The sequence below is a fragment of the Eufriesea mexicana genome, unplaced genomic scaffold (genome assembly GCF_001483705.2).
Source record: "Eufriesea mexicana isolate 0111107269 unplaced genomic scaffold, ASM148370v2 scaffold65900, whole genome shotgun sequence".
Lineage (NCBI taxonomy): Eukaryota > Metazoa > Arthropoda > Insecta > Hymenoptera > Apidae > Eufriesea > Eufriesea mexicana.
In genome coordinates this window covers 70,740-86,377 of record NW_016970542.1, presented here as the reverse complement: position 1 = coordinate 86,377, position 15,638 = coordinate 70,740, and the positions used below count along the sequence as shown (strand labels likewise).

The window sequence follows — 15,638 nt, the reverse complement described above, 5'->3', positions numbered from 1 at the left end:
CGTCACAGATGCCAGCACTGAACTATTCAAATGCTCATGACGTCCTTCCGGTACAGCTGAGTGTGATTGAACGTGTTGCGGCATTTAAAACAAAATTCCTTAGGAAAAGAATTATATTACCTTTTTAACATTAAACCTCAAACTTAATTAATCAACTTTAATTTTATTTCAAATACGCATATTTCATATTTTGTATATCCTGTTGAATTACCATAGTTAAAATTTTAAATATTGTTTGCAAGAACAGAATTATCATTTCTTTATACTTTACGATTCATTATAATATTCAAATATATGTAATTAATTGTTAATTTTTCTTAATTTTTATTAATTGTTAATTGTTAATTTCAATTTTTAATTTTTAAGTATGTTATTAATTACAATGTATAATAATTTTCGGAACTAATAGAATAATTTATTCTGACAAAAACAGCTGTTACTTACACGTTGCTTATTAGTCAATACCTCGATTTAAAAACAATAAGTTTTGAATTTGACTCTTATTCTATCAGATATAGTTTGTTTTAAGAAATTCATTATACTGTTGTAATATATTTAAAATGTTTACGATTCCCTCTTTTAATCAAAGTAATTAATTTCAATTTAATGTGAAATAATCAACACTTGTTAATTATATCATGAATTTATTTGAAATGTCTAGTATGTCTAGTTCTTATGATCTATATGTACAGATGATAGTGTGATAAAGTATAATACACGCATTTTAGCGTGTTAACAAATAAATGCTCTAATCTAACATACTAAAAATAATTAAATTCTAATTTTTGGACTGGGCCCACAAATTTGTTTTCGGTTTCTTTTATTATTTCGGAATACAGTACATGGTAAGTATTATTTTTTGTGCTCTATTGAATAGCACAAAGCAATTGATATTTTACACATACTGAAACCATTATTAAAATAATTCAAGAAATTCGAACTTGGGTATTTATTGATCAATTCGTATTCGTGTGCCCTTCAGTAGTATACATTTTTTGTAATACTTTACTTGCTTTTTGCGTAATTATCTGTACATGGCATAAGAAACTGTAATTACTTATTTATAACAATGCGCTTACAATGCAACGCAATTAACATTATTGATATTTTACTAAATTTATTAAATAAAATATCTACAATATTACATGCGCATGAAATTATAGCGACTTAAACAATAATAATTGCTTCATGTTTTTTTTTCTTTCTAAGTTTCTTTACGAAAATAGAAAAATTAAAATCTGGCACATTATAAAATGTAAATAATAAATACTATTTTACATATTATTGTACAGACCTTTCACTGAATATTTTTTATGCATGAATTTCTTGGGTTATTTCCTTTTTTGTCTTTTCATTAACATTAGAAAAGGGTAGACACCAGTCCGTGGTACATAGTCTTTTTAATGGCAATAAAATCTTTGTAATCTTTGTGACTTAGTGTAATTTATAAATAACAAAATATACCATATTTCCACCGTAACAGGATGCCTAAGCCTTTCTCTTATGTGGAAAATCCATGATGGTCAATATTAATTTACCACTAGAATTATTTTCATACATATACATATATATATACATGTCATTTTTGCATATACATATTTAATTTTTTTGTTTCATGTAATAATAATAGCGAATGTGAAAGTTCATCAGTCAATAATACTAATTTAAGCCTCTCTTTTTGAGAACAGGATTAGTTGTGATTGCGTACTTATACGCTTGACATAGACGAATTCATCCTCCTTAATTACATACAGTATTAGTTTCCATTTAGTTAAACAGACTGAAAAACATTTACAGATGTTTTCATAATAAATTATCTTACATAACAATTTTAAATCATTTTACTTTTGCATCCCATATCATGATTAAAATGGAAGACCATCTCGAGTGGCTTTATAAATGTAATGATCTATTAATTTTGCAGATTCAATAGCATTTCTTTATAAACGTGTTTCCAAGATACTTAGTAGCTGTCATACCTTTTTTCTATATAAGTGAATTTGTTACATTATTATTTTATATTCAAACTCATAGAATGTATTTCAACGTAAATACAAATTTGCACAAAAAAGAAAAAAAAGGAGACAATTTATATTTAAATTCAAATTTGTATTTTTGTCATTATTTTCTACACGATTAAAAATATTTGATTAATGGTAATGCTGATCTAATTAAAAATAAAACGAAATTAATTTCGCTTTTTGAATGATTGTACTCACATTTGAAATTGTTATAAAGCCTTCACAAACACTGGTGATACATATCTCACTGACTGTTAATACATGTCATATAGTTTTAATGATATTCTAAACTGCATTTCTTTTATTGACTTAGATATTTACACACTGACAATATCTGAACAGATTTGTTTGCATCACTGTGTACGGTGTTTCTGATAAGTGAACTTTAGAAAATAGAGTTTTCCAACATTCAGAACTTAGAATATTTTTACCTAGTGTAAGCCTTGTTAAACTTACGTCACAATTTATCTTAAACCATTGTTGTGAATTAGTAACGGTTTTAAATTATTCTTCAGCAATTATCAGGATACATATTAGTAATAGCTAGGAACTTGAAGAAGCATTACTTCCATCTCTTTAAATATACAAATGCCAAATTTTTTTTTTTTCATTTTCTTTTTTTTTTCTTTTTTTTATATCCGTTCAATTTGCAATATAGGTAAATTTTAAACAACATACCTATAGCATTTCACATCCGTCAATCAATTATCGCGTAGCGGCACTTTCTTTCTCCGAATCACATTAAGATTAAAACTTTCATTTTATTTATAAAGAAATATTACACGTGAGATACTCTGCAGCAGAGGTAGAAAAAATGAAATGGAGAAAAAGAAAGAAAGGAATGGTCTTGATAGTCACAATATTTATGGTTTTTGCTTGTCATTCGCTTAACAACCTTCAGTTGTAAACGAAAATCTTAAAGAAAAGTGTTAATAATCTTAATATATAAAAGCATATCTAAACTGCCAACTGTGCAACACTAATTTTATACATTTCTTTTATTTACAAGCATACTCTCGTTAATAGATACACTTTGGAGAAAGAAATAGCTCACAGTATGTCACAGATTCCTTGTATTATAAAAGGTAATCTTCAATTGTGTGCACTCTTTCTGGCACATGACGTCAATATAGATTAATCCGGTTTACGGTTCTTCAGAGCATGTAATAATACAGATTTATTACATATGAGTCAAAGTAATCGGCTTTTTTAAAATGCCGAATGATAATAATCGTAAGTAGGCCAGTAAGGCTGTAGCCAATCCTAGCTGGTGCGTTGTCGCTTTTTGGCAGGGTGTTCCTCAGAGGAATGTGCAGGAGCAGGCATTGTCATTTCACCATCTCTATTAAACATATACCTCAATTGGGGCATGTATTTCATTATACTTTTTACTTGTATTAATGGCAGTTCTTCATTTAAAGATGAACACTTTCCTGCTTCCATTAACATCTTCATTTGTAGCCTTTAAAAGAAAGCATTTTATGTTAAACTTTGTTTATATAAATCAAAATATCATTATGGTATATTTTAAAATAAATAAAATATATTTATAAAATATTTTATACCAATAAACTTTGTACTAACATTCTGTACAAATAGTATACAGAAAATAGTATTTTCTTACCTATTTCCTTGATACAGATCTACATGTAAGACGTCTGTAAGAACCTGCCGACAGCAATTAATGTCACAGGCAGGAAAATACTGAGCGACAAAGTCAGGAAGTGTCATCAATAATTCAGAATATATATATGGCTTGAAATTAATACAAGGTACCATCTTGTCTCCTACCAGAGCTTTCTGAATTTGATAAGGTTGAACTTGACAGGTCGATATATGTGTTTCTGATATTGAGATCAATGGCTTTCTGCCTCTTGAATCCCTAAAAGCAGGTACTTCAATGTAAGAATAAAATATTATTTATTTTCTCTAAATTAACCCAATCTTGATTAACATAAATTTAAAAAAGACAAAATGGATGATCTCATACCTGGTACTATTATTACTACCATTAACTGGTATTAATGGTGGTGGATACTTTGCATGTGACGTGTTATGTATGGATGCTGTATGCCTTTGTGGATGCAACAGTGTAGATACCGATGTAGGTGATGGCATCAGAGCTTGTACTTGTTCGCTTAAACCAAGCATTTGGGGGTATGTACTTGCTGTGACAGCATTTGGCACACCTAAAGTAGGCGTAGTATATGTTGAAGTAACCCTAAAATGGAAATATTTTATGTCAAATCTTATGACATATGACGATTTAAGAAATACGTTCAACTGCAATTATACAATTTACATGAACTACAGTACTTAATAAAAATGACAAAATGTTTATATAAGATACAATATTGTACATATAGTCTACACATTGTTGAATAGTTTAACAAAATTTTAAAGTGTATACTAGTTTAAAAGAATATGAATCCAGAGATATGTACATGAGATATTAATCATTATAATCAGATTCCCTACAAAATGTATATACTGGTTTATTATATTTATGTATAAATATAATAGCACTTTGAATATTGTATGCTTTGTACAATTTACAATATTTTATATGTTAATACTTATCACAAAGGTAATAAGAATTGAAAACTAATATCTTATATAAAATAATAAATAAACACAAAATTAAAATGAATAATTATCAAAGTTTCACATATATCAATATCTCATTAAAAATATTACATTTCTAAGAAAAGAAATTGATAATAATCTAATTTACAAAAAACAAAAATAAAAATATGTATATAAAAAAAAAAGAAAATATAAAGCAAACATATATGTTTACGTAAATAAAAGAAATAAAAACATTAGAAATAGAATATAAGTACTGTTTGAAAAGGCAACACAGGCAATATGTAGTTATTGCAAATTTATATAAATCAAAAATTTGTTAATTGTAATGTTCTTGTGCATGCTATCTTACTTTTTTGTAGTAATCATGACTATAGTACATTTTACAGGGACTCACCAGTCATCCTTCCCATAGGTTGGATAACTATACAAAAAAATCATACATTGTATGTACAAATGCAAAAAGCTGTAGTGCAGGTTTTCCACATAATAAATAATAACTTTCTTTTGCATATAGTATAACTATATACTCCAAATAAATAAAGTGGTTCCCTAAAATTTGACATTGCATGCTCATTTTACTCTAGTATACATCATATTAAAATCACTTTTCAAATAAAGCTATTTCAAACTTTTAATATGCATTTATAAACTATATACAATGTGAGTGATAAACACAATTCATAATTTTATACCAAATAATATAACTAATAGATGAATGAATTTATATCGAATAAATGATTTAAATAATTCGGTCTTATATAAAATATGAAAAACACATCCAAAAAATATATTGGAATTGTCACATAGAAAATAATAATTAATATAGATATATATATAAAATTTAAGTTACTTGTATGTGTATTTGTGTGTGTATATATATAATTTATTATTTATATATTTATATAATATATTATATATCATATATTGTATATTACATATTATGTATTATATATCATATATTTAATACATTATATATTCATATATATGTTGTATATTATTGCAGAATATTTCACAGCGTGCTTTTTACCACTAAACTCACATCTAATATATAATTTACTGTTCACAAACACTAAATTGAAAGCAAGCACAAAATATTGACAATGCTGTGTAAGAAGAGGAAATGCTTAACATTAAAAGTGAAAAATTGCCCTGAATAGTCTAAAGCTTCACTTAAAAAGAACATACATGGATATATATTAAAAAACACAAGTTATAAGATGACATTCTATTGCTTACCCAAGATTAGGTTGACTGGAATGAACTGTTGCTCTGACAAGAGGGGGTGGTTGAGCCTGAGCAACATTCTGCATGGTTGTAACTGGATATACGCCAGGGTATTGAGTCGCTGTACTACCACCACCCCCTCTACTCCTACTAGATTGTTGTGAATAACTTTTTGGTGGAGTAGATATTTGCTGCAATATAAAATTTCATAGTACTGTTAATAAGAAATTTGTCGATGCATTATTCCAATATAACTTTTTAGTAACATATGTACGAATGTACAAGAACTTAAAATATAAGCTAAATCTGAATTAGAAAACATTTATTAGTATTATTGCATTAATATATTTAAATTTACCTTTTTCTACAGGAGATATTACAGAATAAACTATTATCTAAAAGCATGTCACAATAATTTTTTACTAAAATTTTAACACAGGTGAAAAGATCTTTAAAATATAATTTTAAAATTGAATAACTTTGTTTAGTTACATATATCATAACATAAAGAAAGAAGAAAAAATATCAGTGAGAGGAGGAACTTACATTGTGCATATTTAATGATGACGAGGGCATCCGTATAATGGAACTAGGTTGAGAAACAAGTGTCGTTTGGAAGGTGGGTTGACCACCGACGAGACCCGTCCAACCATTAACACTTTGCACCGTGTTCAGCATCGGTTGTGTGACGATATTTGACCTGCCGGAGGAAAGTGCTGTTGGTGAAGAATGTGCAGGATGGGTCGTTGCAACGGGTCTGGGTTGGCTGACACGTTGCTGTACTTGAGATGTATTTGCAGCAGCAGATCCACGTGGTAGAATATTATGCATAGGGGCAGCACGTGTATTAACGGTTGCCTTATTCGCATTATTTTGTACGGGAACTGGTTTCGTCGCTGGCGGTGTCGGAGGTTGTTTCGTCCAACCACCTCCGCTGCCACCACCTTTACTATTCACTAATAACTGAGAGTCCATCACTTTAGTCGGCCAATAGTCTTCGAACCCCGTGCCAGGGGGGAAATAACTTTTAATATCATTCAAACTAATCACCGAGCATGTTTCACTTGCAAATAGTTCATTACGAATACCCTGTACTTTGCAACAAAATTTTAAGTATGACAAGTCCCAACCTTCGAGTTTCTCTGCTTTCAATTTAAGATTCTCAGTCTCGCCTTCAAAGTAAAATAGAGGGACGTATTGAAGACTGTCCTTTACCGTATAGGGAACTACAGATTCCTTATTTATTCGAATAAATCCACATTTGTCGGCTTTATGCCCACTCGACATGTTAGGATTCGTGCCTGCCGTTAATTTTGTGTAACACACGTCCAGAAATGTATAAAACTCCTTCGCGTCTGAAAGTCGAACCACTAGGTCTTTACACGTAAATGGTTCTCTTCCGAATTGATTCTCGCAGTGTTTCACATTTATATCAGTGAACAACTTGCTCTCCGCTTCCGTAATGTAGTAACTTCTTATACACGTACAACTGTAGATATCCGAGTGTAGGTAACTCAGGTACTTGTTCAGCAGCTTAGATTCTAAAATTCGAACAGCGCAATACTTTTCACCAGAGCGAAATATATATGGTATATGACAATCGTCGAAACTTGTCCATCCGAATCGGCCTCTTTGACTCTCATCATCAGGCGGTACTTTGCCTTCCGCAGAAGCGGGTTTCGTTGTCACAGTAGTTGACGAATCTGCTACCCGCTTATTCAAGTATCCTAAAATACCAGGAAGATTTGATTGCGGAAGGAGACACTGTGGGGGTCTCTGCTGTGCCGGTGCCCCTGGTACCCCGCTGACCATCTTCGCCTTGTTTGCTTCCACCATTTTGGCAGCCAATTCTCGGATTTCCGCTTCATCGGGAAGTTCTTGCTTCACGACAACTTTATCAAAACCTGAAAGATACAAAAAGAGCTATTACTTTCAATGGTACTAATCTAAATTCCTAGCTTTGTACATACACTGGTGTATATACAATTTTTTAAAATAAGCATTACTATTTACAATCTTATAAGCAACAGTAGTCATTCTTAAGTAAAAAAATTTTACTTGAATGCTTTATAATTTAATTACCACGATATTTTCATCAATACATATGCAATTACATATTTGCCTGATCGCCTATTAAAAATAATAATAACAATAACTATTTAAATTTTAAGAATAATCAATAATTAATTTATTAAATATTTATAAACATAGTAAAACATTAAAAGAAAAATTGGTAAAAACCATAAAATAGTTCAGAACATTAAATCACTGAGTAAAATAAATTTACTAGTTTTAAATCTTTTCTTAGATGGTTATCTATGAAAATTGCAGAGAACGGTCGATGAGGAAGAGCGCGGGAAAACATATCGCGTGTCAATGCTCGATGATAACGTATAATCAGTAATGAACATTCAGACAATTATCTCTTATCGTTCTCCGACATACATTGCATAAAAATGATGAACCACTATAATTGCCAATTTCATTCATCGTAAACCAGATTTACAGAGTTCATTTCTACACAAAGAAGTCATCTTTCGTATTGTTCGAAATTCAAAGCTGTCAATTTGCGCGAAACTATACACGTGTCCGAGACCTATGCGCATGAACACCGTTAAATTGACTTCGTATAAGTGCACTAGAATGGTCACTATTTAATTTGAAACATAAATATTGATCGATACTTATTCTTGTTATCAAAAAATTACGACCTTTTTAGTATGGTATATAATTACAATCAAACACAAGTAATTGCTTCTTTTCGCACAAGACACAGTCGCTAAAACTAAGATTAGAAATATTTTTATCCTAGCTGATTTTAAATCGTACATCGTAATTTAGTTACATTGCATAAAATGAATGTAACAACACATTGTGCGATTGCTACTAGTAATTTTACGTAATTTATACGTATATATGCACAATTTTTTAATGTCGTACTAGAAATCATACTTCGGAGAAATCTGTAAATTTTGAACTCGATGTAGTTGCGCACTCGCAGTTTTGTAAAACGCCAAGCACTTCAAACCACTATGCACGTGACATGTATTAATTGATTATTCGTTGTTTAATTGATTTCAATCTAATCAATTTTTGTAACGATAATTAAATAAAACAATGAGTGGTCACCTTCAGGAAAAGACTAGAATGTTTCACTATGCATTTCATTTCTGCCGACGAATTTGACAGAAAAAATACTCTCGCGCTCTTTTCAATCGACATCGATTAACGAAAACAAAGAGCTAATTGAAAGTGCGCGCACGTGTGTATGAAGAAAATTCAATACACTAAGTTTGCAAAGCACAACATCTTTCGTTCGTGAAGGAAAGATGCATTTGAAACGTACTGGGTGACACTTGATCGGGCACCGTCTGCGACGGACTCCTTTTCTCGAGCCATATGGCGTCTGTGCTGCTATCAGCGTTCACTGTATGCATGTCCGTAATGTCGTTCCTCATATTCAACGATCAATAGTGTTTTTTAGTTTAATGAAAATCACATATCGATGGATGCAAAGACGAACGCAAACCAACGAAGAGGTTATACACGGTGCGTCTACTGATGTGCACTGTCGATGAGACGACACACGACCATGTTACACGACGAGGTGAACAGGCTCAGACGGAAAAGTTATCCTGTTTCGACTCTCTCAGCTTGAAGTTTTCACGCTTTCCCTCGACGTTTCACTTTGCCTGCCGACTAAAATTATAGCAGGTGGCGCGAAAGAGTTTACCACGTTCGACTCGACTCTCAAGAGATACATTGAGGGGTAGATAAACGTACGTAGACGGTATCGTTGACACTGACTATGTACATCTTCTTTGAACGGGCGTACCTCTAGACCCCGGCGAAGTTTTGCCGTCGATTAAGGTGCTCTCAGTCGAGGGTAGCGCCATTTTACGCGGACTTGGCCTTTATAAATCTCCGATTTCAGGCCGTCCAGTAGGCCATTCCGTAGCATCGAGCTGTCTGCCTGCAGCTGCACGGGACACTAGGCATTCCGCGGTCTAGCCGACCGCGAATCCTACAGACCAGAGCGGCGTTTAGTTTTCCACGCAGACTGTACTACTAGGTATGTGCCAGTATCGTCCTCCACGACATATGACCACAGTTGACTTTAACTTTCCATTTTTAGGAATTCATCGGACGTTTGTATTACATACGCTATTTTCATTTAATCATTACTACAAATATCTTATTTTTATCTTTGCGTATACTTTCAAACGAAACAATTTACTTTATAAATTGCTTTCACTATACCTTTTTAGTGTTGCTCCCATGTGAAATATGAAAATACAAAATATTCTGAATTTTATCGAATTTTTGTTTGAATTCACTATCACTATTTTGTTAATGCGTTACTTAAAAATAATATTTTTAGAAATATATAATCTAGAATAACAGAGTAATATAATACGATTTATCGATTTGTTATATTTTATCAGTTGAAAATTTGAATTAGGATTACCAACTGTATACAGGTTTCTATTGCCCTGGGTAAAAAGGGATCAGTAGCTGCCCAATAGCTGTCGCCATCTATCCGCCGCATCCAATATTATTAATTACACAGAATTTCGTTTCTAGGTATAAAACACGTGTTACGCATGCGCCATTAATTTAAATAAACATAATAGTAAATAATAATAATTTAAAAATAAGTATTATTGTAGAAAATTCTTAAATTTTGTTCAATATAATAATCGTTACATTTACTATAGAGAAATGTTCGTTAATGTACTACAAATGCATACTTCATAATGTAGAAAGGTGATTCTGTTTATACTAATTACTATATAACCGCATACTTTGATGTTCGATAGAGAGCTATATAAGAGCGTTGCTTGGCAGCAGTCTTTAGTCGAAGCCGATCAGTGACAAGTGAAGGATGTATTTAATTTTGTGTTACAAATAAAATTCTAAAAACCGCAAGAAATTTATATTTAAGCACGTTGTTAAGATGTGACTAAATATTTACATACTATACATTCATTATATCGCATCTATGGTATAATTTTGTGCTATAATTTTGGATATATAAAAATAATAAAATACGTATTAATACAAGTAAAATGCGTAAGATCATTTCAGTTTTTAAATATTATAGTGAATAAATATTTCAATACCGAATTGAAAAAAAATGTCACGTTAATACGCATGCTTGTCACGTGCCATGGTGGTTAGTTATGTATCAAACAAAAAATCTTTATTAGCCTTTATATATTATCAAATTTTTTAATTGTGTTTTATAAGAAATTAACATTGTAATAGTATTCGAGTATATAATAAATATATATACATAAAATAGTACATAATGGATTTGATAGAATATGCGTATTGTGAATAACAGAAAATAAAGCTGTTACATATATTACATTATGTACATACAATTTTCTACAAGAGATCGCGTGGTTTTTTAATTTATAAAATTATGTTATTAAACATAATAAAATAAGATTTCTTGATACGGTTATTAGCTACGTTATGTGTTAGAATTAATAATTATACTCTGCTTAGTCGCACAAATTTTTGTTTCTAATGTATGACTAACAATGTAGGAAAGTATAAATATGACATTTTAGATACATATATACGTCATATATTGCATCTAGTTTTAAAATTAATTAGTTTTGCACTGCTTATCATTTTCAGTGTAATATCACCTTGCTCGTCCATCTTTTTCTTTTAGTAATTTCGAGACATTCATTTTCAATCAGTAAATTATCAAATATTGCACTAGATACGTTACTGAATCATATAAATAGGTGAACCATATCCTCGATCGGATTTCGCATCGTGTGTCAGGGATCGGCTGCAGCAGCTAGGTACATACCGCTCAAAGAGTGGCCAGGGCCAGCGCGTAAGATCGCGCAGACGATGTGACAACGTTGCACGGTCGATATGCTCTTTCAGGCAAAGTGCCAAGATTGGTAAACGCACGCGGGGGTATATAGTCGCGGTTTCAGGTGCCCTTCCCTCCTCTAACGCCCGCGTTTCATCCCCACTGCGACTCCTGGAACTTACCCGTGGGATTCTGCGTGGTAGTGGGGGTCGAATAACAAAGGTGGGGGAATTGAAGCTGCGCAGAACGTTGCCAGACGTCCGTCGCTGTTTGTGCCTTTGCGCAGCTCTTACATACATATACCCAACAGCCTCCTATGTACTACATATGTATTATACTTATTATTTTAATCATGATTTACGGCTGCAACGTTGCCGATTCTCGTTGCAGTCACGCCCACTCGGTCTCTCTTTTTTCACTTTTCAGTCGTACATACTAATATATAGATGTACATATGCGGGGAAAAAGCAACGTCACTTGATCGATACTTAAAGAAACATATAACAACAAAAAGATATACAAAATGTATTTATCATTATTGTTATATAAGCAGGATAAGTATATATACTTATACTCATTGTTAATATATGAAATGAGAAATCTTTAGTTAAGTAACCGTAATATAAATTACCAAAAAAACAATAATTAAGGAAATAAACATTAAGATACTCAAATATTTATTGTTTTTTTGTTTAAATTGTATATTTTAACAATGACTATTATCGAAATAATAAAAATGTTAATCCTCGTGACCATGCAACGTTGCCATTGCAAAATGGCCGACGCGGCCTTGATTGGCCCGATTTCTTCTGTGGCATACGCTGGGCCAGTCGTTTTGGCAACACTGGAAGGTCATATCAATCTATTTATAGTAGCCCTCTATTGCTGCTGTTGCTATGCCAAGCGGAGGCACAGATCGCAGGGAGGGGAAGCAGCGGAAAACGGAGGGGGAAGAGATTACTAAAGAACAATATGGCGTTGAACCGGATGTGCCCTCTACCAATCTATCCATTCTCTTTGCCATAACTGCACTGTCTTTCTCTATCTCTCGAACATTTGTCATCCTTCTTTTACTATTCCCTTTTTCTTCCTAACAGTAGCGTATTTCTCGTTACGTTTCGCTCAATTATAAAATCATAAGGGTAAATATTACGTAATGCAGTCAAATATCATACACATGGGCACATTTGAACGAAATATGCTTGCTTTAATCGCGATGAGATGTACAACAAGGTCACTATATTTTACGTGTTTTAAAAGAAGCATAACGAAGATTTGGAAAAGAGTTAATATTCCATCGCGATGATGAAAAAGGATAATCCAAGTATGCTCTATCATTTTCGTAGATGTAATTTTTTGCGCAACTCGGTAGAATTGCATATGGCGCCGTGCACTTGTAGCAGCTGACAAGCATCGTGGTGTGTGTTTCCATGGTGCACAAGCACGCATGCGACTTGCACGAAGCCGTCGCCTCGGGAATGCTCGGTAAACTTCGTGAAACTGCCTCTTTGTTACATCATTCTTTAGCTCTTATGTAGTACATAGGGGCGGGTACATTATATACTACGTCTGCACATATTTCCCTCCCAGCTCTCGCTCTCGTATATACAGTGTATATAGTTGCCTTTGCATATATGTGCCGGCGGAGCAAACGGGCGGGCGATCGGAGAAGTGAGCTGTGCTCCGCGTTACACGAGGTGTAGAAATGTGAATCAACTAGAACGGATACTAGAGTACGTAAAGTATACGTGTTTTGTCATCGATAGATTTAAAAATTATAATAAAGCAGACTTCCGATAGTTTCAGGTCAAACTAAATTATTACGACAGTTATAATTCTATTACTTCAAAATGTTCATGTCTTCAACTTCATTTATATATATATATATATCTTAACGTAAATGTAACTATTCTATGGCTGGATTAAATCTTTATAAAAATGATATTGCAATAAAATGAAATATGCGATTGCGATATCTAATCCTTTTGACAGTGACTAACAAAAAAAGTAACTAGAAAGGAAGAAAATCTGGTAACCTAAAATTTGTTCAGATAATATTGTAATTTGTAAAGACTAGCGAAAAGACAGGTTAAAAAATGACTTTCTAGTTAGAAACTGACTCTGAACTAATAACCGACATGAAAAATGTTTACATTTTATTATGTTGTAAATGTGGGATCAATTTCTTGATGGCATACAAAAAAATGCTCTTTTATCACAATATCAATGACATCGTATTATTTTTTCTAATATCTGTAATAGATAAACTTTGCATTTTTTTATTTCAGTTAATTCTTTACCTACCGATAAAAGAATTATACACCGATATCGTTAATCATGCTACATTATGTTCGTATATAATATCTTGACAGAAATTTTAACTTTAAATTGTTAGGGAAGTCGTGATTAGATCGCAACGATATCGAAAAATAGTTAGAAAATGTAATTAATTGAATTAATTGACAAAAAGATGTATGTATGCTTCTAGTAGTTAGAAACTATACTGCATTTTCCTTGTACCGATATGAGATTGTCATTAAGTCACATTCATATAACACAGTGACATTACAGGATATGTACAAAAATTTATAATACAAATTAAATTATAGTATGTGTTTGTTTAATATAGTAATAACTGTCTTACCCTAACCTTAATAGGTAATAAAAGAAATAAAAAAATTCTTGATAAACAGATAATCGTTATTATCTTATCTTAATTACGTTTTTATAAGAAATATATCTATCTATAAGCGGTATATTTAATGTTTAACATCTTCCATTAATATAAACAACTTTTTAATAAAAGACGACACACTTTAAGCTTCTCATAATATTTCATCTCTATGGAAATTATACGGTTCTTTAATTTGAGTATTCATTACACAGTTTCTTTCCAAAAAAATATCTACGATATTGCCAGGATCATCTTACCGTTTGCTTTAAATAAACCGTGACGTCATCCTCTGCAAGCACACGCGGATAAAATGAAATGTGAATTAACATCCTTTTATTAATCATACATTGAAATGTATTGTAAATAAATTTTGTTATTAACGATTTATCACGTGTACAAATATTAAATAACCGTGATCAATATATATATATTCGCCGAAATATAGAACCATTCTTGCAAACATTAGATACGTAAATACTATCAACAGTACTCCTGGAGTAAATCCATATATACATATATCTCCACAATATACATATATACGTATACATTTATGTAATAGATATATCTATGTACAATCACACATATAATGCAACAGTAAGTAAACATAAACAATCTTAAAACAACAAGTTGCTTTCCTACGTTTACAATTGGTGTATGTTCAAATACAATAACACTCGCTGACACCCAAACTGAATTAAGTATCTTACAGGATACGAGTTCACTAGTATAGGACTTAAAAATGAATTCACAACAAACAAGTATCCACTTACATGTAAACGAGTCTTGGTAGTGGATGATACAGGAATTAACAAACGTCAAATATTTTACATAACTGTGCCCCAGCAGACTAACTACAGCACGTACAATATTTATAAATAAAGGAAATATGGAAGAAAGAGAGGAATATGTTAATTTTAATCGATCGTATATAATAAAAAAAAAGGAAATAGAAAAAGCACGGGTAAAAGGTGCGTGTGGAATGTGAAAAGAATGAAATGTCTATTCGGATTGTACGTGTCGTTGTTGAAACGGTAAATTATCAACACGAGAGATGCAGATGTTGACAGGTAGTCGCATCGTGGAACCACGTTTCGCCGGGTCTGCACGAGGCGCAGCTCATAGAAAACAGAAAGCACGATGTGTACCTTCTAGGCACTGGGCATTGGTACAACATAGCAAGGGTAACGTGATTGGACGTGGTAGGAAATCGAGTGAGGAATACAACGTAGATAAAAAAGGATAGAACGACTATCTAACGAGAGAGGAATACAGATGATAGAAAGAGGGAAAG

The 15,638-nt window shown here is 32.0% G+C and overlaps 1 protein-coding gene across 7 annotated transcripts in view; it reads right to left on the bottom strand.

Moving 5' to 3' along the window:
* Nucleotides 1-3,149: 3,149 nt before the first annotated feature.
* Nucleotides 3,150-15,638, bottom strand: part of LOC108554703 (uncharacterized) — a 13,288-nt gene continuing 799 nt past the window's right edge. Inside the window, exons 1-7 of one of the 7 annotated variants that reach the window (XM_017910070.1) lie at nucleotides 11,856-12,092; nucleotides 6,381-7,738; nucleotides 5,847-6,025; nucleotides 5,005-5,031; nucleotides 4,012-4,242; nucleotides 3,646-3,903; nucleotides 3,150-3,483 (exon numbers count right to left, since the gene is read on the bottom strand). In XM_017910070.1, the coding sequence (XP_017765559.1) occupies nucleotides 3,285-3,483; nucleotides 3,646-3,903; nucleotides 4,012-4,242; nucleotides 5,005-5,031; nucleotides 5,847-6,025; nucleotides 6,381-7,670 (2,184 nt within the window). In that variant the 5' untranslated portion in view covers nucleotides 7,671-7,738; nucleotides 11,856-12,092 and the 3' untranslated portion in view covers nucleotides 3,150-3,284. The other 6 variants (XM_017910068.1, XM_017910069.1, XM_017910067.1 and 3 more) reach the window with 6 other exon arrangements.